Genomic DNA, 27,745 nt, shown 5'->3' with positions numbered 1-27,745 from the left:
GTTTGAAATGTGAACATTGTTCTGCTGCAGTCAATGGACTAAACCAGAGAAGAAGAAAACAGACTTTACCATGAAGATCCTCAGTGTGGATCAGTATAATATCAGCCTGATGTCTGCAGTTTAGTGTCAGCACAACTTTCACATCATATTCATCTCAGCACAACTAAAACATGCTGACTGACCTCAGAGTTTCAAGTTTACATCCTGGACTCTCCAGGAAACCACACAGATGCTTCACTCCTGGATCCTTCAGGTTGTAGTTGTCGCTCAGCTCCAGCTCTCTCAGATGGGAGGGGTTGGACTTCAGTGCTGCTGCCAGATAATCACAGCTGATCTCTGACAAATCACAGCTCCACAATCTGTATAAAGAATGAAAGATGTAAGTTTATTAGACAAAGTGCTTGAAATCATTCAGTGTTTCATCATCTGTTCAGAGCTGAAGAAGGTTCAGAATGTAGAAGTTTAGAAAATGGAAACTCCAAACAGCTGAAGCCAACAGGAAGCAGCTTCAAACAAACACAACAAGAGAAAAAACTCTGAATGTTTCACATTAAAGTCGTACATTTCTCATAAAAACAGGACAAAGACTTGAAAAAGTCGTGTTTTTCCTTCCAGGAACCACATGGCTTCACTTTTAAAGGTGAAGTGTGACAGAAATGGACATATTTGAAGTCCAACACCTTTTTCCAGTCACATTATTAAAGCAGACAAACTACAAGCTCATTTTCATTCCAACAAGTCATCTTCTGACCTGGACTAACAACACTGGTCTCTATGTGCAGCTGGCTGTGAGACCAGTGCTCAGGGAGCGTCTACAAAGTGCAACACTGAAAGAACATCACACACTCATTTGCTTCCAGCACTTTCACACAATCATCTACTGTCATCATTCATGTTCCTGCTCCTCTGGATTCACACGGAGCCTCTGCTCATGCCGTTGCCATGGTGAATCATAGTATGTGGCTCCATACCTCAGACTGAGCATGCTCAGAGCTGATTGGCCTGACTCTGATCAGCTGATCTAGAAGAGGAAACTCTGCTATATGTACATTATTACATCTACACCTGAATCACAACACTCACACAAATATATCAACTGTGTTTAATATTTTGGCACGTAGATCATTTATGTGCTTCAGCTCTTCTTACATTTTACCACCAACGTGTTTCAAAAGGAGCAGCTTTTACTTTGAAGGCCAGCTGTCTCTGTTTCCTGTTTCCATTGTTGGATAATGAAATAAGTCGATGCTTCAGTGCTTTGAATTGTGTTACACAAAGCAAAGTTTTCACGTTGTTCAGGCAGAATCGAGCGTTGAAGAATGAATTCACACGTCAATAAACATTTTCATCAGCACAAGCAGGACAATGAAAGCAGGAAATACCCCAAACTGCCATTTCTCATTCTACAACTTCAACAACTGCACATGAATTATACTTCATACACAGACCCACAGTCTCTGATTGCTCTGAAATCTCACTGACAGCCAATAGAAATAAAGAAAAGTCCAGACTGACAGTCTCTGTGGGGTTAGGCAGTGAACTGCTCACGCTGCGTTCAAGTGCATCACAAACTATTGGAATTGGATCCAACTTTGTCAAGCAGATTTTTTCTCAGCTGCTGTTTTGAACATTTCCTCATGAACTGTATTAAACTCTGTAAATGAACTGAGAACTATTTCTACATTTGAAACTATGGATTCATTTTCCCGTTCACTTCTGTACGTTAGTGTATAAATGAATGTTAGACTGGGCTCCATGGAAACACTTGGACTGGTCTCAGCTGCCTTCTTTCTGTAGTCCTTTCTCTTCTCCAGCTTCTGTTTGAAATCCTCTCACAGAGCCTGAAACCTGCTTTGCTGTCATGTTTGGGCCTGTGTTCCTCTGCTTTAACACAAACCTCACCACAGCAGCTGTGTGGGTCGTCTCTGTAGCAGCCAGATCAGCTTCTGATACATGAACATCGTCACAGCTCCTAACTTCACCTTTATTAGCTTTGACATTCATGTCTTTATTTTCCCTCTCTCTGTTTCCACACAAGCTCAAAGTCTCTGCAGCCTGAAATATAGAAAAACAACAACAGCTGCAGTCAGTGAACTCACCTCAGAGTCTCCAGTCGACAGTTTGGACTCTCCAGTCCAGCACACAGAAGCTTCACTGCTGAATCCTGCAGCTTGTTGTTACTCATCTCCAGCTCTGTCAGATGGGAGGGGATGGACTTCAGAGCCGAGGCCACAACTTCACAGTGAGTCTCTGAGAGTCCACAGTCAGCCAGTCTGAGATTACAGAAAATATAAAATATGTTATTATAAAAGCAGAAAGTCTGCATTATAAACACAGACTGAATGTATATGAAGACAAAACATAGTGAGGTCATAATCTGATGAACATCTGCTCTTCACATCTGTGCTTCAGCTCCTCTTACTGTGTTTGACATGACACAACGATTGAGTCTCTCTCAGACCTGCAGACTTTTAATGAGAATCTTTGTTTGGCTTTAATCTGCAGATGAAGGAGGAAGATGGTGTCACATTTAGGCTTCCATAATGTCCACAGTCTGTCACTGAGATCTGATCCAGAGTCAGAGTGAAGACACACATTTGGACTGTTTCCTGTCTTGAATCCAGAACATTTTGAATGAGCTCAGCTCAGTGAAGAGTTCCAGCTGGAAAGATGATCTCTGTTTGCTACCTGCTGCTGTCAGGTACGCAGTGTTGGGAAGGTTACTTTTAAAATGTATTCCGTTACAGAATACATGCCCCAAAATGTATTCTGTAACGTATTCCGTTATGTTACTCAATGAGAGTAACGTATTCTGAATACTTTGGATTACTTAATATATTATCGTGCTTTTTACAACAACGTGAATGTACTATTGCTGTGTGATTTATTACTATTACTGAAGGTCCGCGACTCCGAACTGTAGTAAAGGGACCTCTGACTAATACGGCGGGGTCCCTGTCGTATTAGTCAGAGGTTTGCTCGTAGCCGAAAAATAGCTTTACTTTGTTGTGTAGGTCAACTTTTCTTGCGAGAGACAGAGAGAGGCGTTGAAAGGCTGCTCCAACGGAACTTATTGTTTTCGGAGGAAAACACGAACACGGTGTACAGTCGAGTCTTAATAGCTTACTTACAACTGGGCTCGTCAGGCACTCTTCTTGGCTGCAGTGGTTATTATTATATTTACATGTTTCCAGCTCCCGTTTTTCCTCGATGACAACTCGTACCTTTCCACTCGCCTTTTTCTCCCTCCTCGCGCTCACAGACCCATAACGTGTATGGCAGTCCATTCTCCCTGCAGCACGGACTACACTGCCCATGATGCTACATTCTTTAGAGCTATGCTTGTAGCATTCTGCCTGTTAGCTTAGCACAACAACAACAACGAAAAGGCGCTCTCTCACCCAGGAAACACACAGTCGCAGAAAGAGAGAGAGAGCGTCGCCCTGTAACCATGGCAACCGTAACGCTGCCGCCTGGAACGAAAGAACGTAGCTGTCAAACAAAACCCAAACAGTCCTGACCCGCGACAATATGAAACAGGAAAGTACCGCAGTGTAATCCATTTATTTCAACAAAGTAACTGTATTCTGAATACCACCTTTTTAAACGGTAACTGTAACGGAATACAGTTACTCATATTTTGTATTTTAAATACGTAACGGCGGTACATGTATTCCGTTACTCCCCAACACTGCAGGTACGACTGTTCACGTCCACACTCAGGAAAAACCTGCTGACTGTCACCAAACGGAGCAGAAATGTCATCACTGGACAATAATGATGAATGAACTCAGAGCTGCTGATATCACATCTGATTTCAGGGGAACTAAACTAAAAAGGAACAAATAGAAACAACCATCATGACTCTGTTTGACCTTCAGATCAGAAACTATGGTTCAGAACAGCAGCAGGATTTCAGGCACTGTCACATCCTCAACATCCATATTCCAAATGCTCTTCCTGACAGGACACTCTTTGTTCCCACTCAGGGAGTTTCCATGTGTAGAAATCATTTCTGAATCTCAGTAGACTGGGAGGTTTTTCCATCTCATGAATCTCTTTCCTAACATCAAACTAGATAAATCAAACAAAGGAACTGGGGTCTGTCTAATTTCTGACCCCAGTAAAGCTTGTACTGGGATACCCCGACATACTCTCTCTCCATCTGCTCCCACAGCCTCATATTCACAGCTGGCCCTTCTCTCAGCATCCACACTCAGGGTGGGGGCGGGGTCAACACCAGTCAAAACCATTGCTTTGGCCTTATGGCCATTTTATTAGTGTGCATTTCTCAGTAACAAGCAGGACTACGCACAGGTGTTTGGACATGTGTGGACCCGACCTACACTTAAACTTCTTAAATCCTCTGTTTCTGTGTCACCAGCTACACTTTTAATATTCATATATTCACTCCGACATTTTTGGGGAGCGGTCAGAGCTCGTACACTGCAGACAAACATATCTCCCAGCACACAGCTGACTGTCAACTCTCTGAGATTGGATATGATTCATTTAGATTATATCTGTAAGGTGAAGTTTATCTCGGTGTTTATTTGTTCCTGAGGAAGTCAGCTCGGCTCAGATTAAACTTTAATAACTGAACAATTTTAATGAACCTTAACGCCTCCCTGGAGCATATATGGAACTGAATCAGTCACTTTTCTTTATTTCCTCATGTTCATATGTGACATACATGTTTTAACCATTAATCTGGAATTAAACTGACATTTAATATATTTTAAGGAGGAAAGAGAAATTTCACCAGAGGATGTTGATGCTGTTCATGGAGACTGAAGACAGAACGATTTATCTGTCTTAATATTTCTGCTGCTCTTTCCTTTGGTGCAAAAATATTTTAACTGTTGGTTTTAATTCAAAATCAATGGTCAAAATGTTAAAATACCAACAAACTTGTGGCGTTAGTGTTGATATTCTGTGAGTTACTTAAAGAGATCACACAGGTACAGGGCATATTTTATGTTTAGGTTTATGCATATTTGTGGTGTGATGTGCATGTAGTGGGCTGTTATGTTGTAAACTGTGTGGATGTGTTTGGGAACAGAAAGATTATTTTACTGCATAAAACGGCGCTGATCAGCTGTTTCTGCCGCTGACACACTCGGCCGGTGAACCACCTGACTCACACAGGCTCTCCTCCTCCACAGTCCTCGTTTATGAAGAGCTTTACAAACACAACATCACGGCTAACAGCTGGATTCTCCCGTTTCAGTGCCAAACAGCCACTTCCTGCTACAGACAGTAAAGTGGACAGTTTGGCGCTAAACATGTTTTTAAAACTTGAAGCTCTTATTTGTTAAAGCCAGCTTCACAGACAGATCTGTGTCAGTGTTTTAGAGCAGGGCTCAGTGGTGTAAACCAGCCTTTATATGTGTTTCATCTCCATTTTTACATTAAACTGAACCAAAACACTGAAACCTTCACCTGATATGTCTGTGTAGGTTCTCATCATACAGTCATGGTAATCTAAGGAGCCTGGAAAGAAAAGTGACTTCTTTAAGTTTCTTGAAGACGTTTCATCTCTCGAAACCTCTGCTGATAATCACCCACACCCTTTTTCACAGCTTGGCTCATGTGATGAGCCACATGATCAATAGTTGGTCAGCGACCCTCTTAAGGGACACTCCCACTAGGATTAAAATCTGGGACTCTCCACTTTTTGGTTTTAGAAGTGAAGAAGCTGAATGTTCGGATTAAACATCTTCAAGAAACTTAAAGCAGTGCACTCGCTTTTCTTTCTAAGCGGCCTTTCTTAGATCACCTGATATAACCTGAGTAAATTATGTCGGGTTTGAAAACTCTGCAGCATGACCCGGGTGTTGCTGGTGGCATCATGAGCTTAGACCCCTCAGTCAGCTCGGTCTGAAGTCATCGCAGCTCTAACGTGACAAACTGACCCGACATTTAAAGAGTGCCCACTACAGTCTCAGCTAAAACATATTAAAATGTGCAACGCCAAAGGACTGTACACTGGACTCCATTTCAGTGCAAAAGAATAAAACGAAGTAAATCCATCCAATCTCCTCTGCCTGTCCTTATCATCAATAAAAACAATTAATAAAACAGAAAATCATAGAAACAGTCATCTTTGTTATTGCATCATCACACATCAGTTCCCAGTAACTAGTCAGAATGAGACGTTGTTTTCATCTTTCTCACACTCATCTCACTCCCCGGTCACAACAGGTGGTGACTTTAACAGGTGTTACAACCTGGCTCAAAGCTGCAAAAGAGGGCGGAGACTGAAAACAGAGACTGGTTTCATTTTGAAGTACTTAATAACCTCGGCTAAAGATGAAAACAGACAGCGTGACAGGGTCTGACAACGAGTGGTGGCGTCGTCCTAGCCGACCTCGGCAGTTATTCACACGCCATGACCAAAAACTCCTGCAGTGTCACAGCAGATAGAGGAGGAGTCACAGAGGAGCGTAACAGCTGTGACAGATGCAACAGGAGGACGAGCTCCAACAGTAAACACACTGAAGACAGGAAAGCAGTCACGAGTGATGTTGGTCCTGTTTTTATCTCCACTAAAACCTCTCTAACGTCACATGTAACAGAACACAGACACGTCTGATTATCAGGGACCACAACCCACATCTTTGCCTCACTATGTTTATAAGAAGAGACTGAAAATAATGATTCTCCCAACACATCACCAACACTTTTATGGCAAACAGATAATAGTGAGTGACAAGAGGTGAACTGTTTCATATGCAGTTATCAGGGTAAATACATTTAAACCAAAGACACTGGAAGAGTAAAGGAAAGGAACTGAAGGTGACAATTCAAGAAGCTCAACAGAAGTCAAATGTAACATGATCAAGATTCCCTGTTAAAAACAGATATGTATAGTATAATAGTAGACTACACTAATAATAGTGTATAGTATAGTATACTATACTATACTAATAATAGTGTATAGTATAATAGTAGACTATACTAATAATAGTGTATAGTATAGTATAGTATACTATACTATACTAATAATAGTGTATAGTATAATAGTAGACTATACTAATAATAGTGTATAGTATAGTATAGTATACTATACTATACTAATAATAGTGTATAGTATAATAGTAGACTATACTAATAATAGTGTATAGTATAATAGTATACTATACTAATAATAGAGTATAGTATAGTATAGTATACTATACTAATAATAGAGTATAGTATACTATACTATACTAATAATAGTGTATAGTATAATAGTATACTATACTAATAATAGTGTATAGTATAGTATAGTATACTATACTAATAATAGTGTATAGTATACTATACACTATTATTAGTATAGTATACTAATAATAGTGTATAGTATAATAGTAGACTATACTAATAATAGTGTATAGTATAATAGTATACTATACTAATAATAGTGTATAGTATAGTATAGTATACTATACTAATAATAGAGTATAGTATACTATACTATACTAATAATAGTGTATAGTATAATAGTATACTATACTAATAATAGTGTATAGTATAGTATAGTATACTATACTAATAATAGTGTATAGTATACTATACACTATTATTAGTATAGTATACTATACTAATAATAGTGTATAGTATAATAGTAGACTATACTAATAATAGTGTATAGTATAATAGTATACTATACTAATAATAGTGTATAGTATAGTATAGTATACTATACTAATAATAGAGTATAGTATACTATACTATACTAATAATAGTGTATAGTATAATAGTATACTATACTAATAATAGTGTATAGTATAGTATAGTATACTATACTAATAATAGTGTATAGTATTATAGTATAGTATACTATACACTATTATTAGTATAGTATACTATACTATACTAATAATAGTGTATAGTATAATAGTATACTATACTAATAATAGTGTATAGTATAATAGTATACTATACTAATAATAGTGTATAGTATAGTATAGTATACTATACTAATAATAGTGTATAGTATAATAGTAGACTATACTAATAATAGTGTATAGTATAGTAGTATACTATATGAAGTCTACACCGCCACGTCCTTAAAATTCAGCGAAATTAAGGACGCATTTGAGGGCCGCATTTCGAGCAGCGACCTTCGTCCCGTCGCTGTGATGTAATCGGCCTTAAAATGCGGCCTTTAAGGCTGCAGACCCTGAATTGGGATACAGCCAGAGTCTGGTCTCTGTTTTCACAGAGGATGTGGTTCTGTTGGCTTCATCAGGTGATGGCCTCCAGCTCACAGTGGAGCTGTTCTCAGCAGAGTGTGAAGCCGTGTGAATGAGGATCAGCATCTGAGGCCATGGTCCTCAGCTGGGAAAGGGTGGAGTGCCCACTCTGGCTCAGAGACGTTCCTGCCCCAGGTGGAGGAGTCTCAGGGTCGTGTAAAGAAGGGGGAGGGGAGCAGGAATCAACAGACAGACTGTTGCTGCGGTAACAGTGAGGTGGACGCTGTACCGGTCTGTCGTGGTGAAGAGAGAGAGCTGAGCGTGACAGCAAAGCTCTAAATTTACCGGTCGATCTACGTCCCTGCCCTCACCTATGGTCACGAGCTGTGGGCAGTGACGGGAAGAACCAGATCGTGGTTACAAGTGGGGCAAATAAATTTTCTCTGAAGGGTAGCTGGTGTCTCCCTTGGAGACGGGGTGAGGAGAATCCCCTTCACAAAAACTAATCAAGTGAACAAGACTCTCCAGGAGGTAAACATTTAAATATCCAAGTCCACCATAAAGAGAAAACTGCATGAAGGGAAACACAGATGGTGCATTACAATTCATTGCATGTGTTTTACATGAAGAATGGAGGATATACCGTCCACTTTCACTCTGTCTTTAGCAGCAAGTGGCTCTTTGTTGTTTGGCTAGCTGCACTGAAACAGGAGAATCCAGCTGTTAGCCGTAATGTTGGTGTTTGTAAAGCACTTTATAACCAAGGACTGTGTTTTTAATTTAAAGATTAAACTATTAACCGACACTGATCAATGATGTTAATGATCACATCTGGACTCACCGAGCCTTTCTGCAGTTCCTCACAGCTGGAATCAGTCTCAGTCGTCCCTCCTTTGAAGCTTTGTACTTCTGCAGGTCAAACTCATCCAGAACCTCCTCTGACATCTGCAGCATGAAGGCCAGAGCTGAGCAGTGGATCATAGAGAGGTCCTTTGACCTTTTCTTTGACTTCAGGAACTCTTGGATCTCCTGATGTACTGAGAGGTCGTTCATCTCCATCAGACAGTGGAAGATGTTGATGCTTCTGTCAGGAGAGGATTTAAACTTCTTGTTATTCTTCAGGTTCTTGATGACTCTCTGGATGGTTTCTGGACTGTTCTCTGTCTGACCCAGCAGACCTCCTAAGAGTCTCTGGTTGGACTCCAGACAGAGGCCATGAAGGAAGCGGACAAACAGGTCCAGGTGGCCATTTTTACTCTGGAGGGATTTCTCCATGGCTCGTTTAAGGAAGTCATCCAGAGATGACTCTCTGTATTTTTTTCCCAGGAAGTTCTTCAGCACCTCTGACTTCCTGTTGGTGAAACAGTGGAACATGTAGACTGCAGCCAGAAACTCCTGGATGCTCAGATGAACAAAGCAGTAGACTGGTTTCTGGAAGATCACACACTCTCTTTTGAAGATCTCTGTACAAACTCCTGAGTACACCGAGGCCTCTGTCACATCCAGACCACACTGCTCCAGGTCTTCTTGGTAGAACATGATGTTTCCTTTCTCCAGATGTTCAAACGCCAGCCTCCCCAGCTTCAGAAGAACTTCCCTGTCAGCCTCCGTCAGCTCCTGTGGACTCGTCTCATGTCCCTCGTGGTACTTGTTCTTCTTCCTCTTTGTCTGAACCAGCAGGAAGTGTGAGTACATGTCAGTCAGGGTCTTGGGCAGCTCTCCTCTCTGCTCTGTAGTCAACATGTGCTCCAGAACTGTAGCAGTGATCCAGCAGAAGACTGGGATTCTACACATGATGTGGAGGCTCCTGGATGTCTTCATGTGGGAGATGATTCTGCTGGACAGCTCTTCATCACTGAATCTCCTCCTGAAGTACTCCTCCTTCTGGGCGTCAGTGAAGCCTCGTACTTCTGTTAGCCTGTCAACACATGTAGGAGGGATCTGATTGGCTGCTGCAGGTCGGGAAGTTATCCAGACGAGAGCCGAGGGAAGCAGATTCCCCTGGATGAGGTTTGTCAGCAGCTGGCTGACTGATGACTTCTGTGTGACATCAGACAGCAGCTTCCTGTTGGTGAAATCCAATGAAAGTCTGCTTTCATCCAGGCCGTCAAAGATGAACAAAAGCTGAGAGACAGCCAGCTTCTCTGCTGTGACCTTCTGTAGTGTTGGATGGAAAACATGGAGCAGCTCCAGAAGACTGTACTGCTCCTCTCTGATCAGGTTCAGCTCCCTGAATGAAAGCAGAACCACCACACTGACATGTTGGTTCTCCAAGCCCTCTGCCCAGTCCAGAGTGAACTTCTGCACTGAGAAGGTTTTTCCAACACCAGCCACGCCGTTGGTCAGAACCACTCTGATGGGTCTCTGTTGGTCAGGTAAGGCTTTAAAGATGTCCTGGCACCTGATTGGAGTGTCATGGAGGGCGTCCATCTTGGAAGCTGTCTCCAGCTGCCTCACCTCATGTTGGCTATGAACCTCTTCACTCTGTCCCTCTGTGATGTAGAGCTCAGTGTAGATCCTGTTGAGGAGGGTTCTACTTCCTGTTTCATCACTTCCTTCAGTCACACGTTCACATCTCCTCCTCAGACTGATCTTATGTTCATCTAAAACCTCCTGCAGACCAACATCTGCTGAAAGAAAGAAAAACAGAAAGAAAACTCTTCAATGTCTGAACAACAACAAGAAGTCCAGTTTTCAGAAATGAGTCCATCAGCAGACAGATGTTCAGTCTTACTTTGTACACAGCTGCTCTGACTGGCTGTCTGCACTCCAGCTCTGCTTCTGGATCTTTCTCCACACTGGGGACAGGACCAGTCTCCTGATGAAGCAGACTGGTCCCAGTATGAGGAGATGCACTGTCTGCAGAACGAGACTGGATCCTTCAGGACGTCCTGACACAAAGCACAGCAGGACAGCTGCTCCTCCTCACAGACACCACTCCTCTTCCTCTTCCTCCCTCTGTGAACACATTTCTTTATCACTAAAATCATTGACTGTCAGTGACAAACATCCAGATTTGATGACACTGTGCAGAAGCTCTGATGGTCACAGAGAAAAGTCAAAGTGGAGAAACTTGTGTTTGAGTTCAGAATCCAAGTTTCCTTTGCTGTTCCTGCCTGTCTTATTAAACACAGAGTGATCAGCCTACAAACTCCACAGTAAAAGCCTTCATCACAGAGCTGATTATGTCCTTCACTGGATGTACTGGAAGTTTGGGATCCATCACTTTCAACTGACCTTTGACCTCCTCTAAAAACTGTGGTGGAGCAGCGGTGTCACATTCAGAGCTTTCAGCTTTATTTTGAAAGAGTTCAGTCATCAGGAAGTGAACTTCTGGGTTCTGATTTCCTTTCTATTATTTTACAGAAGTGAAGAAGAAGAACTAAAAGCTTTGAAATGATCTGAGTGATATTTTTGAACATTGCCACCAAATTGAGTTCAGCCTCCAGCAGTAACTTTGTTTCATGATGCCTCCCTGATGATGTGATGTTTGATTACAAACCTGTTTATGTGTTAGACATTAATCACATGAACACAGGCAGAAAAAAGAAGCCAATGAAACAAATGACAGAAACGTGTTCATTCACTGCCATGATCCATATTTGATATGTACAGATGTTTGTAAAGAACACGTGTGCAGCGCTTTGTTCTGAGTATCTGCTGTCAGCACACAGTGCAGCAATAACTACAACCACACGTTTCTGTAGATCCTGAACATCAGCCTGGAGGAATCTGACCTCAGGTCTGCACACAGAGGAGCTTCACCTCTGGGATGATGCTGGCTTCAGCTCCTTCTACAATCAGGCAGAAGCTTCTGCACCATCAGGACACAAACAGAGAGGAGCTTCTATCCTCAGACCATCCAAGTCCTAAATCAGAACATGCTCCCCTCATAGCATCACCATCAGGGTTTAAACAGGACCTTACATCATGTTCTTGTCTCACTGTCATATTTCAGATCATACCTGATTCATTATGACGTCACACGCTGCTACACTGATCCTGCTGCTTCATTACTGCTGATATTACTCTGCTCACTCTGTTCAGTTACTCTGTTTACATCACTTTGCTCATTTGCTTTGTTCTGCTTGCACTGCTCTGTCAGTACATGCTGTGCTAATGTGGCACAAAGCACTTTAACATTACATCTGCACAATGTTTCATTATTTCATTTAATGATTGTTTCTAATGTTTTGTCCAGTCACAGGAGCAGCTCAGCACATTTCACTGTGTTGTACGTGTATGACGATGCCTGTGACAAATAAACAGCCTCGGACTCTTCAATCTTCTGCATTTCTTTGGAGATCAGCTCAGTGGCCTGTTGAGACCATCTTTCTATTTCTGATGACTCAGTTCAGATTATTATCCTGATACTTTCTTTTAAAATGTGATGAAATCATTTATCTGATGTTCTGACACAAATACACCAAAACGATCCCAAACAGCACAAACCACCACGTTACACACAGTGTAATAAAAATACAGGCAACTACAAATAAAAACACTTTTAAAATATAAACTAAAATTACAAAGTGGTCACAGAATTTCAAACACCCGTAAATGAGTCAGCAGCTCTCTTACATGGTCAGCTGAGCTCCATGATTGAAGAACATTGTTGCTGCAGGTTCATCACTGAACTCTGGAGGTTTGTTTTTGGACCAGTCACTCCTCACAGACACACAGCTGGATGCTGGAGACTGTGACCTCTGACCTCTGCAAACACAAACACATCACATGAATTACTGATTAATCTCTGTTTAAAATCTTTTAAGCAGCTGCAAACACACAAACTGGATGATGTGATGGTTTCTGTCAGTAATAGTTGTCTCAGATTAGAGTACAGACGGCTGCAGAGACGTTCACAGCAGCAGAGAAGAAATCATTACCTTGGATTGCATTACTACTACGATTGATACTAGCATTATCGTACCCGGACCACCATTAGGAATCATTTATGATGTCACTGGCAGAACATTTATAGAAACAACCTTTGAACTCTGACTCAGCAGCTCTCTTACATGGTCAGCTGAGCTCCATGATTGAAGAACATTGTTGCTGCAGGTTCATGACTGAAGTTTACAGGTCTGTCTTTGGACCGGTCACTCCTCACAGACACACAGCTGGATGCTGGAGACTGTGATCTCTGACCTCTGCAAACACAACCACATTGCATTCATTTCACATCAATTAGTACACCACAAAAGGCATGCAAGAAACACAGTATGAAGGCAAACTTCTGGCTTCAATAACATTCAACAGGTCAGGTGGAAACTTTTCTCAGATTTGATTCATGTTTTTATAGAACGATCCAGCTAAAAAAAATATACCATTAGGTCAGGGGTCAGCAACCTTCAGGACCCAAAGAGCCATTTGGAGCCAGTTTCCACGCAAAAGAAAACACTGGGAGCCACAAATACTTTTTGACGTCTAGAATGAAGATAACACTGTATATACTGTTTTTTACCTTTATGCTTTGTGTGAACAACTAAGGTGTGTTGCTTATGAAATCCATGAAGTGCTACAGAGAAAATTACAGGTTATTTATGTAATGAACACATTTGAACTCTTACAGAAATATAACAAAAGGAAAGACACCCAGCTGAACTAAAATGATGTAGCAAACAAAAACTGCTGTGAGCCGCCACCCTTATATCTCCTTTGGGCTTTTGGAGCCTTGACCTGACTTTTAAAAAACAATTGGAAAAAAAGCTCTATGCTGCTGAAAGATGAAAAATAGATATTTGCAAAATTCTGCCTAAATATGTATTTTACCTGGTTAATGTGTGTGGCGGGGCGTGGTCTGCAGCGCCGCTGCAGGGGAGGCGGACGCACCTGAGCAGCACCCGCAATCACGCCTCGCCGCCTTAACGTCTGTGCTGTTGTGTTGGTGTGTGTCGGGCTGTGAGCTGCAAAGCTACAGCCGGCTGTGTGCGTACAGCAACCGTGTGTGAAAAGTGGTCAATAAAGAGAAGCTGAAAAGCGTGTTCTGCAAACATCGTCGGGTCTGCCGTGATATGTTTACAACGGGACTTCTGCTCCTGAACCTCTGCGCACAGCGTCTGCAGGTCGGGGCTGTACGAAGTCACTTTCATCTTTACAGGACTGTAAGCTGTCGTCTGTGAGGCGTGAGCGGTGTTTGTTTTTAACGTAGTTCACGGTGGAGAACAGCTGCTGACATAATGTGGATCCAAGATCCATAACTGGCCTACCTGGGGCTGAAAGTCTCGATAAATGCACGGCGTTTCGGCGGGTACACCGGCTTCCGCGAGTGTGACGCTTATTTGAACGATGAAAAAAATAAAAAAATATAATTTTATTTTTATATTTCAATATCACAAAAATCTTCCAATTTAGAACTACAAGTTAAAAAAGAACATAAATAAAATACACTTCAGCTAAATACTTCTAATTTATTTTCCCAAACCACGAGGAGCCGCACTGTAAGGACTAAAGAGCCGCAGGTTGCCGACCCCTGCATTAGTGTTAGTCAATGTTGCAACTGAACTGAAAAACAAAAGATTTTGGTCAGGTCCAAAGAAACAAAGTCACTATTAATACAACACAACCCCCCCAAAAAGAGCCATGTAGACCCCGGGCTCTATGGGTCTTGTGCTCGGAGCTTGTTCCTGTGCTGCCATGATTAGTGCCTCTGTGCTGTCTTTCAGTCCAGCTTTGTTCAGCCACTGGTAGGATTTCTGGATGTCAGCCACTTCCTCTGCCTGCTGGTGGTGCAAACTGTGTTGTTCTGAGTTTCATTGGACGTCTTTGTCCAAAGCACCAGACAAAGGGCAAAGTAGATGCATTTGCATCAGCAGGAAAATACACCCCAAACTAGCATCATCATTATACAACTTTAACAACTGCCACTAAATGATACTTCATACACAGACCAGTGTTAGGTTAAGTTATGATGTCACTGGCAGAACATTTATAGAAACAACCTTTGAACTCTGAGTCAGCAGCTCTCTTACATGGTCAGCTGAGCTCCATGATTGAAGAACATTGTTGCTGCAGGTTCATGACTGAACTCTGGAGGTTTTTCTCTGGACCAGTCACTCCTCACAGACACACAGCTGGATGCTGGAGACTGTGACCTCTGACCTCTGCAAACACAAACATCAATAACTGATCAGTTCTCTCTGACAGCCATATGATCAGCTGATCCCTCTGTGATATTGTGTCTGCCTCATAACGCTGACAGGTCAGCCAATCATCAGCCAGTTTTTTCTGTCTCTGAATGAACTCAGTTTGTTCTCAGCTCTTCTCTCTGATTCTGCTGCACTGACTTCACTTAAACTTACAGAGTTCAGATCTTAGCAAGAAAACAAGTCAATAAAAATCAAACTCAGATCAAACAGTTTGAACCAATCACAGATCAATGATTCTGTCATGGTTACGTTGAAATGACTAATAAAGTTAGTAGTGTTCTTACATTGTTGCTGCAGGTCCATGACTGTAAGGTGGAGGTGTTTGTGTAACTCCGTCACTCCTCACAGACACACAGCTGGATGCTGCAGATGCTGCTCCGTCCTCTTCCTCCATCTTCTTGATGTCAGGGTGGAGTTAGTCTGAGAGGTAAACACACACACTCAGAGGTGCTGTTGTACTGGAAGCATCACACTGACGGCTTTCTAATGTTGGAGCTTTGGCCCTAAAGTCCAAACCAGGCTCAAAGGCTCAAAGTCTTTAAAAAACACCAAAACCATCACATTATTTAATAAGTACATGATCAGGTGGATGAAGGAACTCTGTTATTGGACCTGCTCTGTGTTCTACATATGATCAATACTTCAAATATCTGTAAACATCTCATCTTATATTTGTTGCACTTGGTCACATCTGTCTTTAAAAATAGATTTTTAATGTCACTGAGAGTTCTTTTCTACCTTTATTGATTTATTTTGGAATAAATTAAATATAAAGGTGCCAAAAACTGCCTGCAGCTTCTGCTCTGTGACAGGAAACTACTGTCAGGCTCAAAATGACTTCAGATTATTCATCACAGAGTGTTTATAGATCACAGGACACGTTACAGTTTCACTGTCGATGTTTTAGTTTAAAAGAATGACGTGATAAGATCTTACTGTGAATCTGCGCGCTCATTGGCTAATACCCTGAGACTGACAGGTGGTTATCCAATCAGCGTGCGGCCTCACACGGACATAAAACTCTTAAAGTTTGTTTTTGAAGGGATTTTCAGATCAGACCTGATGTTTCTGCCTACAGCCTGTTTACCGATATAATCAATATTAGATATCAGAGCAACAGAAACCTCGGTGATCAGGACGCCGGCACTGAGAACAGGAAGTGGCTCAAACGTCGCACTTTCATAAAGGCTGTATCCCAATTCAGGGTCTGTAGCCTTAAAGGCTGCATTTTAAGGCCGATTACGTCACAGTGGCGCACCGAAGGCTTTCCCAATTCAAAGGCTGCTCGAAATGCGTCCTTCACAAAGATGTCTAAAATATGTTCTCCTTCATTTCTGTCAAACAAAGCTGTGTGAAACGTTTCCAGCTGTTAGTATCATGGTTGCTAGGCAACCGGGGCAGCGCGACGGAGGCTAGACCGCCCATTTCACAAGCCTCGTACTTCCGGCCTTAGCGGTCCTTGAGTACGTGGCCCTTGAGGATCGTTGAGGCTGCAGAACCTGAATTGTACGGAGCCCCTCTGATGACATGGCCCAAAAATAAATAAATTGTGGCCACAAAATACTATTTCGTGCCCTCGAAATACTATTTTCGAGGGCACGAAATAGGTATAACGTGCGCATGAAATGCTAATTTGTGGGCATGAAATGGGTATAACGTGGCAATGAATTACTCATTTGTGGCAACAAAATAGATAACGTGCGCATATCATATTGATACAATTCCTGGACAGCTGCGTAGAGACACAAGCATGAGAGTAGGCTAAACCTATACACCGTGGACAGAGACGGTATGAGTGAGTTTTATTTTAGGCTGGGAATGAGCTACAATGCATTTTGAAAAGCCTGCAATGCAAGGAACCATTATTACGGAGAGACATTTAAACAGGATACTGAGAGCCCAGTTGCTTTACAGGACCTGGACGCCGGGATAGATTTTATTGTCAACCAACTGCAAGGGCCTGGGAAGGATCACGGTTATTGGTCAAGTGTTTCGTGCCCACAAATTAGCATTTCGTGCGCACGAAGTAGTATTTTGTGGCCACAATTGATTTATTTTTTGGACCATGTCATCAGAGGGGCTCCGAAGAATTGGGATACAGCCTCTGAGATAGAAAGTGTGCGACCGTGAACTCGACTCTCTTTATGACACATACACACACAGACACACACACAGACACTTGTTTTCAGATTTTAGTGAGGACACCAAAAAGCCTCAAAAATATCCTCAAACTCGTGAGGACGGCCATTTTGTGGGACCCTATTAGTCCCCACAAGTATAGTAGCATACCAACTCTTTGTCCTCACAAACATGTCTAAACAGGCACACACACACACACACACACACACACACACACACACACACACACACACACACACAAACAGGTTTGTCAGGTTCCTCGGCTCGTTCTCTGCGTTCAGTCCATTGAAGGTGATTATTGAGCCAATCACAGCTACAGAGCTCACTGTGACTCTTCTTCTCTCTACAGTCACACAAACAAACACACTCAGAGACTCTGACAGCAAAACTACAACAATGTGGTGTTAACACTCACCCTGCCTCAGCTCCACCGTCCTCCTGCTGCTCTGACGGAGGCTCAGCTGTTTCTCTTCCTGTTCCCACCTGCTCGGGTGGCTCCTCCCCTCTGCAGTTACAGGAAATCAGGTGTGTGTGTCTCTTGTTGAGACTGGTTCTTCCTGCTCTCTCTCTGGTGGTGCAAAAAATTTTTATAGCGGGTGTGTTGTTAGGCTCTGGGCATCTGCATAGACATGTTCTTTTTTTGAGAATGTGAGGACAAACTTGAAAGAGAGACACTGTGAGAGTGGACACATCCACACTGCTGCTGCATCTGTGCTCACCACGATGGCCTCCTTCAGAGAGATGGAGGACTCACTCTGTCTTCTGGCTGATGTAAGTGTTCAGCTTTGAACAGCTGTCGTTCCAGCTGCTTTTAACTTTGTAGTTTCACATTTGTACAGACTTTATATTTTTTATAGACGTGTCATAAACCAGTCCTTAAATCATTTTCATTATCACAGATACAGTCTACACTCTGCATCATGAGCTGGTCAATATCGCAAAAGTTGTAATTCGTTTCATGTTTCATGTAAACTGCTCTGAGGTCACAGTGACACCAGCAGATGTAGTTACAGCCTCTCTGTCCCCACCATCCCGGCCCACGTAGACCGCAAAGGCCGGGTCCTCCGAAGGATGCAGCCGACGAATTGGAACACAGCTCATGTCTGACAGCAGTTTGAAGAGGAAATGGATTCTGTTCTGTTCTTCACTCATCACCTACCTGACAGCTGACACCTCACACCTGTTTCTCAGCTGCAGGTCAGACAGAAGGACACACAGAGGATGGAGGGAAGGAGGATGGATCTGCTAGTCTGAAAGTTGGTATGTCAGTTTCTGGTCAAGTTTTTGTTCAACAGGAAACATAAACAGAAGCAGGATTCATACCAGCCTCCACTTGAACAGCAGCCTGCTTAAACTGTCTGCGTGTCTCTAGCTGATCTCTGTCTCCTGCTGATGTCACAACGTCTCCGTTTTATTTGAACACTGGAGGTGAAGATGGCAGATTGTTGGCTAAAATGGATGTCTGTGGCATCCTGCATTTAATGTTCAGCATCTTTGTGAAAAACCCTTTAAAAGTTGTTTAACATGTCCAAAAATCCAAAACTGTTACAGATTACAAAGATGTTGTTTCTATGAGCTCAGGCTGTACTTGCTAGTTCACATTTCGGTAGTAATGTTGATGATGAGGATCATTATTTTTCATTGCTTTAGTTTTTATTCCACTGTTTCAAGGACATGCACTTAGTAGGGACAGCGGACTGGACAGGTCTTCAGTCTGTCTCGCTCTAAGACAGCTGGGTTAGGCTCCAGCGCCCCCGCGACCCTGAAAAGGATCAGCAGAAGTGGATGGATGGAGGGTCAGTTTGTCAACATTAGAAAAACAAACATACTACCTGCCTTAAATGTGAAATGGACGGGCTTTATGTTTGCTCGTTGTTTGCTAAAGAGACTTTTCTGCAGCATTTCTCTCCCGACTTCTTTGTAGCACCTTTCACTGTCACACATTTGATCTTTACAGCAGGGCTGTGCCATATCATATACCATACTATAGAATTTTGACATAGTAGCTATATAATGTTACTCCTACTTTATAGATCTCCATCACCCGATCCTCCGAAAACCTCTTGGAGTTGGCAGCACTCGACTGAGCCATTTTGTGCAGAAGAAGATTAAAATGATGCTTTAAACTCCAGATGTTATCTGAGCTCAGATCCTAAAGCCAGACCTCTGCATCTTCATTCTTGTGGAAAAGCAGAGCAGATGTTGTTTTCAGGAGGATGCTGCTATAATGGCTTTAGTTCCTTGCAGGTAATTATGACGACAGCGGAAGCAGCAGGAACAACAAACAGCCCAAACTAACAGACAAACTATTAATGAAAGTCCAACCCAATCTCCTCCATCCCCGTATCCTCCACTATTTGCATCTTCATCTGTGAAACCTGCAGAGCAGAAACAGTGTGTGGACAAAGTTAGCCGGTATGCAGACATGTTTGCTTTTGTTACAGGAGTTTGAAACACATCTGCAGCTCATTCAGAGGCTTTGGGGCCGTACACACTTCATTTTAAATCAGTACAGCCGATCTCACAGCTGCTGGATGTTTCTTTGAATCATAAGAACATTAAGACAAACAAGATGATCATGAAAATCATATTAATGATTGATTTGGCCTACGTTTGATGCTGAACTGCAGTAGCTCCTGACATTGTGCTTTTATTTCGTCTGGGTTAGTTTGCAGCACTGCTGCACAGTTTACATTAAAGTGCACTTTTGCAGAGCAGACGACCCCCTGCACGACTGATGGGGTGAACCAAGGCCCTGCATCAGACAAAGAAGCATTATTTCAACTGTGAGTCATGCAAAGCAGCTCTAGTAGAGTCCTGTAAATGAACAGACTGGATCCCTGTAACGTACCACCTCAGTGACCAGTGGAAACATTCAAATGTTCAGGTAGTCATCCTAACTGACTTGGGGTTTCTGCCAGTGTGTTACAAGTGAAGCAGCTTGCCTGGTCTACACACTGGGACTCGTTTCTTTAAATCACCATTAATACAGTTTCAGCTGCTGACACATTCACTAGTGGGTAGTAATTAAAGCATGCTGCACCACTCATGAGTGCTATCATTCAGCACTCTCATTCATTTGTCTTAAAGCTGGTAATTAAACTCCCTGATGCCTCACTCTGTCTCACTCTTTTCTGTGTGTGAGAGAAAGAAGATGCAGCTGTGTTTCTAACAGCTGCTCTGGAGGAAGCCCTGCAACTCTAGAATCTCACCTGAGTCTGTGACTGTGAGCTTGATGGAGTGCCTGAACTCCTTGATGACTCTCTCACCACAGATGCTGTGGTTGGTTGGTTCACTCACTATGTATTAACAGACCTCTCTGCATTGAATCATATCTGTTATTAATCTCTGTCTCGCTTCCACAGCATGTCTTCATCCTGTCTTCCTTCTCTCACCCCAACCGGTCAGCAGATGGCCCCGCCCCTCCCTGAGCCTGGTTCTGCTGGAGGTTTACGTTGAAACCAAGCACACCATTGTTTTTCTTGTGACATTACCAATAAGTTTGATGTGTCACATGGCCCTCTTCCTATTGAAAAAACAAAAGTTGTATCCAAGATGGCCGACTTCTAAATGGCCACCATGGTCACCACCCATCTTGAGGAGTTTGCCCCTCACATATACTAATGTGCCACAAACAGGACTTTAATATCACCAACCATTCCCATGTTATTACGGTGTATCCATATAAATGGCCCACCCTGTACTTACATTATAACCAATCCGCTCCTTTATCCCCACTTAAAATATTTTTACTGAACTATTGTAATATTTGCTGTCATTGCTGCTGTCCTCTTGGCCAACTTACTCTTACAAAAGACATGTTTAATGTTAATGAGATTTTTTTTAACTACATAAATAAAGGTTATATAAAAGTCGCTGCCAAAAACTGATCGCGGCTTCTACCTTGTTACACGAATGTTGTTTGTGGCTCAAGATGACTTTATGTCATCCATGAGGGAAGCATTTGACATATGTTTCACATATTATAGCCCAACAAGTTACTTATAGCAGTTTAAATACGAGCAATCACTTTTTGGCAAATACCAGAAATCAGTTTTTGGCAGACAATCACTTTTTGGCACAACACCGGTGTCTAGCAGGTTTTATATTTTAGAAAGTTTAAAGCTCAGCTTAATAGAAGTAGTGTGGTCGTGAGTTTTGCATAAACAAATTTGTGCAAACCTCAATGAAGTGAAGCAACATTATAAAGAAGAGTGAGCCTAAATGACTCCCCAATGATGTGAGAGACTGATAGTCATACAGAAAACAATGACTTTGAGCTGTTGCTGCTAAACGTGCTTCTACAAGCAACTGAATCTTGGAGTGCACTTTGGTTTGTCTGCTCATAAATTGGTGGTTCATGATGATAAATGAACTTCTGAACTGGTTTAACATCAGTGCAGTGGCTGGTCCATTCCTTGATGTATATGTCAACGTTCAAAATGAGCCATTTAAATCAGCTGTGTTGGATCAAGGACACATCTAAACCCTGCAGGACAGCGGCCCCGAGGCCTGGAGTTCCCACCCTCAGTGCAGTGGAAATAGTCTCGTGCCAGTCTTGCTGCTGCCTTTGAGTCTATATTGCCGAACACTGTGCGCACACATTTCTTTCCTTCCTAAACAAACACACATTTGTCTGTGGTGGCCAGTGCGATCCTCTATGCTGTTGCATGCTGGGGGAGCAGGCTGAGGGTCGCAGATGCCAACAGACTTAATAAACTGATCCGTAAGGCCAGCAATGTTGTGGGGATGGAGCTGGACTCCCTCAAGGTGGTGTCGGAGAGGCGGATGCTGTCCAAGATAAAGACAATGTTGGATAACACCTCCCACCCACTCCATGACATGTTGGTCAGTCACAGGAGCTCGTTCAGTGAGAGACTGAGATTACCGAAAAGCACCACTGAACGACACAGGAAATCATTCCTGCCTGTGGCTCCCTGTACAACGCATCCACTTAACACACTGTTTGCTGCTACAACTACACATGTTTCTTTTCCAAATATTTATTTATAAGTGACTTATGTATGTATGTATGTATATATATGTATATATTGTACTATTCTTAGTTAGCGTATTGTCTGTCTTGTCTTAATGTTGGTTTAAAATGGAGCACTGTAACAAAAAATAATTTCCCCCAGGGATCAATAAAGTATTCTGATTCTGATTCTGATTTGTAAAGGAAAATTTAAATTGAACTCACAGTTGGCGGTTAATCGTTATATAGTTTAGATGTACACCGAGAGACGCATTTAGTGGGACTTTTACACCGCCACAGATTTTCTTCTTCTTTTTTGTTACATTATTGACATATACTAGATATTTTAACCTAAGCAGCAACAATCATGTCTCTGGTACAGGCACTTTCCACCATGCAGGTTAAGCTAAAATGTGACTTGAAACAAATTCTGGGTTTCCGTTCCATAAAGGTTCATTTCATCTGGTAAGTTAGCCCCTGAGGTAACAGTCTATGTGAACATAACATACTCACTGACTCACACTCAACTTGACTGATAGTGATTTCCTGAATTAGGCAAAGCGCACAGAGGAAATTCATTTGCATATGTTTGTTTTCACAATCACTGAAATCCAAGTTAGGCATGTTTCCCTTTGTTGTTGTTCTTGACACGAGTGCTTCAGTTATTTTCTCATCAGTATGTTAGGACAGAAAGGATTCTGTTGTGGATTTATGATCATCTCACGTGTGTCCATCTTTCAAACTCTTAGATTGTGTAGACATTAATGCAGCTGTCAGACTGTAGGCCAGTTTCTTTGCACTGTAAGCATTGATTGGATGCTATTGTAGCAATCAGCGCTTACACAAAACGTCCCTGCGTAAACCCTCAGACACACAACAAACAGATCAATAGTATCTGAAATTCAGAGTACGGATCTTTTTACACATTTCTCACAGAAAATCACCTAAATCGCTTTCGTGTGAGATGCACATCATGTTTGCCTCATAAAGACTTGCCCTGTATGTATTCATTTCTTTTGACTTTCACGTGGAATTGTCACCTAATATAACAGGTCCATCAGTAAATGGTGTCTATCTTCAGTTTCTGTCTCCTAGACTTTGTCCCTGTCAGGTTACAGCTGAATAGATAGTCATATCATGCAGAGACTGCATCGTACTATAATGCTCGTATGATCGCGTTTGTCATAAGTGGACTGGTCTTGTTGAAGATTTGCATAAACCTTGCCCAGTAAACTGTGAGTGCTAACATTTCTATGGCATATGCAAATACTTTAGACAAATCCCACAGTTGTCTATATTTGTATATTTGACAGTTTAATGAAGCATTTAGAAATCAAAGGTCAGATTAAAATGCTGGATCACAATAGAATGTGATATCACACAATACAATATTTTTAATATCACACACAGCATGAAAGTTTGCTAGTGTATATTATAAAAATATTACAGTATGTTGGTATAACTTTATCCCCTCCTAGTTTTTAAGATACAAATTTTGGCCCACACTGATTTGTGATCATATTCCTCTGTCCACTAAATGAAGATGGAGGCTCTGCTCTTTATTTCTGTGTTTCTCTGGAGAATCCTGGTAACATGATGGCTTTCTGTCTCTAAACACACACGAGCTTAACTCCGAATGAACATGATCAGAGTTCATTGAACCAACTCTGATCAGTCTTTTCTAAGGGTTTCAAGCCTTTCTTGTTCGAGCCTCTCTTTGTTGTTGCTACAGTTATGTGTAATTATTAATAGTATTGCAGATGTTAGCCTCTGCCTGCAGTGTTGATGTGGGTAAAGGCTTTAACCATGGATTAGCGGCAGGTCCCAGCTTGTAAATTGTGGAGCATTAATGCCCACTCCAGCTCCTATAACCAAATATAAACAGTTGGGATGAGAGTTAGCTCAAGCCACTACAACAGCCAGCAAGAATGATCTGTTCATGCTAGCATTAACAGTGCCTATACACATAGCGACACACGGGGGAGGGGCCTAACTAATAACCAAGATGACTACAGGCTTGGAGGTGCTAAAAGTCAGATATACCAGGAGCAGTTTGGGCTTTAGAACAAATTTTGTGTAATTATAACAATATGTAATTTAGGACCTGGTTACATATGATGCTGCTGATTTTTTAAATCTAATTTTTACGTTGCATTAATTTCTTTTTGTCAGACAGGGAATCAAACAAGTTCTGTTTTCTCGAATGAATCCCACTGTTATTTGTTTGTCCTACCAACAGGGATGTTTACATGGTATTCATGACTGCTGCACCTGATGACTTTCACAGCTTGAGGACTGCAAACATTTCCCAACAAGACATGAGTGGTGGGGTGATCGTTGGTATTCCTGATCAGGTGAGGATCTGTTCCCATCAAACCACCAAAACCAGTTGTTCAGGATGTTTACAGGATGAAGAATCCCCAGTTATTCTTTGTGGTTGGAATGTGCCTACATATGGCTGTGTGTGATTCTGGCTTACTTTAGGGTCAGAGCAGTTGGTATGTGGAGCAAATACTGACACAGTCAGAGTGGGCAAACCAGCAATAGGCTTGTTGTCGTACCTGGAAGTCTGAAAGCTCCCGATGCTGGATGGTCTTTCTAGTTTTTAATGACAGGTCGTCTAACAAAGCTTCCATGAGGTGCTATAATGGAGACTGTCCTTTTCAAGGAGTTTCTCATGTCTTATCCTACTTTTTTCTTTTTTTTAATTACCGGAGTGAGAATTTGAAATCCTCTATATTGACATGATTACATTTCTTCTATTAAATGAGAAGTACATTTTGAACACAGTATAGTGAACACAATATCCAAGAAGCTAAATCTGGTGAAATGGTTTTTTAGCTGTCAGCTTGAAAGGCTGATTGGGGTATTTTTGTCACCTTGCATGCGGGTGGCATGGACACCCGACTTTTGTGTGCATTTATCAAAAAGCTTGGATGATTTTGAAGATCAGTGGCATTCAACTCATGATCAGCGTTCAAGTTTTCTTAAAATGTTGTAACATGATAACTGGAAAGAAGACAGCTAGGATTTTCAAACTGATCCATAGATGGATCTACTATGAAGCTGAGGGACAGCACTGCTTAAAAGATCCTTTTTAAATGACTCCAGCTGTCTGATTTAATGAGACCACGTGTGCTCAAGTTTCCTGCTCTGACTCGGCCTCAGAATGTCTAGAGGCAGAAATCAAGCACACTCAAAGGAAATAAGCGTATCAGTGGGCATGTGCTCAGCACGCAGAGTGGGAGTGACTAAAGGTGCCACTGCAGAGCATCGCAGTTGTTTCGTGTGATTAAGTTGTGTGTTTATGAACCTGTGAGTGTTAGTCCTTTTGGCAGGATGACTCGCATGAAGCTGTTATAATTGTTTGTGCATGTTAAAGTTATGCCTCAGTTCTTTGATACCATGTTGGTAGGATTATTTGGCACTAAGTTAATAGCAGTGGCTGTAATCTCCCGCAGTCATTACATCCAGATTACAAATAAAGGACTTTTCTATTGTTTAGTTTAACTGTGGCTAGCTTGCCATGTCCGTGCCTTATGATTGGCAATTTGTATGACGTGCTATTTAGGCAATATATGAGCTATAGTGACCCCTTGTGGATATTGTGAGATATTGCTGTGTTGAGTACATTATGTTTTCAATTGTTTTTCTAGTTATTTGTGACTCTACTAATGATAAAATTGCCTGTTTCTGTTTCCAGAAAACCATTGCTCATAGTCCCACATACTATACAATGATAAGTTCAAGTATGGCTGTACCTAATTTGGATTAAGCCTGGCAAGCACTTTGATGTAAACATTTCTTCTGTGGGACTTAAAGACAGTTAACCCAACTCCTGGACTGCTGCAGTCTTCCTGACAGAAAGCTTAGGCCAGGCTTGTATGCCCAGTATATATATTCTATAACGTGTGTAACTACTTCGTTTAGTTGTTTTTGTTTGGATTTAGTTTTGTTGTTTTTCTTTTCAGTGTATTTCAGTGTCAGTAATTTGTGTAGTGCTCACTCACATTTTCAACTGGAAAAGACCTGCAATAGAAACGTATTTAGGAGCAAACAAGTGAATGAAAAGTTTGACATCATTAAGGCCAAACAGCACCTAGTTTTCAACAAAAACACATAACATAAGAGCAGCAGTGACGATGCAGCTGACACAGATGAACCCATTTAAACTGGTCCCAGTGTTTTTAGCCTAACTTGAGTCTTGAACCATTGGGGCAAATGAAAAATTCCAGCAGTTCTTGAAAGCAGCAACTCTGCTTTTTTGTGATGTTAGGGACATTATGGTAACTCGAGGCAGAACACCATCCAAATCTTGGTAAATAACACATGAAAGAACAAAACAAACAAACATGGTAAAAAGAAGCCAAACGTGTGATAACATTGTTCCATCACGCTCACTCACTATTCTCTCAACCTTTGCCTTCACGGGGCTGCTGCAACAATGTACCTGGGATTACCGTAATGATGCAAATATTAATGAAAAGTGCAGAGTTGCTGCTCTCAGGAATCATTGGACTTCTTTTAATTGAGGAAATGGATCAGGAGTTACGGTAGTTACAGATGTTTAATACAACCCTAGAAAAGAGCTTTCTGTAGTGCTGTGTGATACGGAAAGATTTTTTATGTATCCGATACAAGTAAATACAGGGCTGATATGATCTCTACTTTTTAATGTGGATGATGCATCATCAAAATGCCAAATTGTTTACATTTTCATGACCTTTACGTTGTTTTTTAGGGGGCTTCATCCTAATGATTATTAATGAGTTAAAACCGAGGACAGAAATAATAAAAGGATTTAGTTTGTAGCCCATAGTTTAAAAACAGTAATCACACATTATCCCTTTCTTTAACAGCAACACAAAAGGGTCATTATATTCCATTAAATCTGAGCCATATTATATTCAGTATATTTATTTTAATTTCAGTAAATGTTTTTATTTAAATGACATGTTTCAGTGAGATAAATGTTATTTCAAGGTCGTTGCATCATTTTTACTTTTCGAGTTGGCTAAAATAAGAATTAGCCAGTTGCACTTTAAAGTAATATAACCAACATATCGCCACAGTTATCTACCTGGATATTCTTCAGAGCATGCTTTCTTGCATGTGACAACAAGAGACCTCTCGGTTGTCTGGTGGAGCATTTAGCGCCTCGCTACATGTTTCCAAAGAGTAAACTCTCGACCGCCTCACACTTCTGTTTAATCACTTTTCTGTTTGGCGTTTATTCAGCTGTGTGAAAACTGTAACTTCAGCCAAACCAAACAAACAACACTGAAAAAAGCCAAACGATAACA

At 41.6% G+C, this 27,745-nt stretch overlaps 1 protein-coding gene across 2 annotated transcripts; it reads right to left on the bottom strand.

Moving 5' to 3' along the window:
* Nucleotides 1-2,095: 2,095 nt before the first annotated feature.
* LOC146548203 (protein NLRC3-like) lies at nucleotides 2,096-13,353 on the bottom strand. 2 transcript variants are annotated; one of them, XM_085266195.1, is made up of 5 exons: nucleotides 13,329-13,353; nucleotides 12,762-12,891; nucleotides 10,915-11,138; nucleotides 9,022-10,810; nucleotides 8,780-8,881 (listed from the first exon to the last, which is right to left on the bottom strand). In XM_085266195.1, exons 1-5 carry the CDS (start codon nucleotides 13,351-13,353, stop codon nucleotides 8,833-8,835), a joined length of 2,217 nt encoding a protein of 738 aa, XP_085122321.1. In that variant the 3' UTR covers nucleotides 8,780-8,832. The 2 variants fall into 2 exon arrangements, with proteins under 2 accessions (XP_085122320.1, XP_085122321.1); XM_085266194.1 differs by lacking the exons at nucleotides 8,780-8,881; nucleotides 12,762-12,891; nucleotides 13,329-13,353 and adding an exon at nucleotides 2,096-2,273 and having other exon boundaries at nucleotides 10,915-11,170.
* Between the last annotated feature and the right edge of the window lie 14,392 nt (nucleotides 13,354-27,745).

This window comes from Mchenga conophoros, linkage group LG23 (assembly GCF_057382185.1).
Source record: "Mchenga conophoros isolate Kocher_MC1m ecotype Shallow Benthic linkage group LG23, M_conophoros_male_GT1.1, whole genome shotgun sequence".
Classification (NCBI taxonomy): domain Eukaryota; kingdom Metazoa; phylum Chordata; class Actinopteri; order Cichliformes; family Cichlidae; genus Mchenga; species Mchenga conophoros.
Note: the sequence above shows the minus strand (reverse complement) of the source record. Positions and strands in the feature narration are given on the sequence as shown.

Bases quoted from the DNA above. Each gene is read 5' to 3' on its own strand.
- LOC146548203 (XM_085266194.1), bottom strand. From the start codon at position 11,170: ATGATTTTAGTGATAAAGAAATGTGTTCACAGAGGGAGGAAGAGGAAG. The intron at 10,811-10,914 runs GTAAGACTGAAC...TCTTTCTTTCAG, and splicing joins TCAGAGCAGCTGTGTACAAA to CAGATGTTGGTCTGCAGGAG. The intron at 2,274-9,021 runs GTGAGTCCAGAT...CTGTAATCTCAG, and splicing joins AGGAACTGCAGAAAGGCTCG to ACTGGCTGACTGTGGACTCT.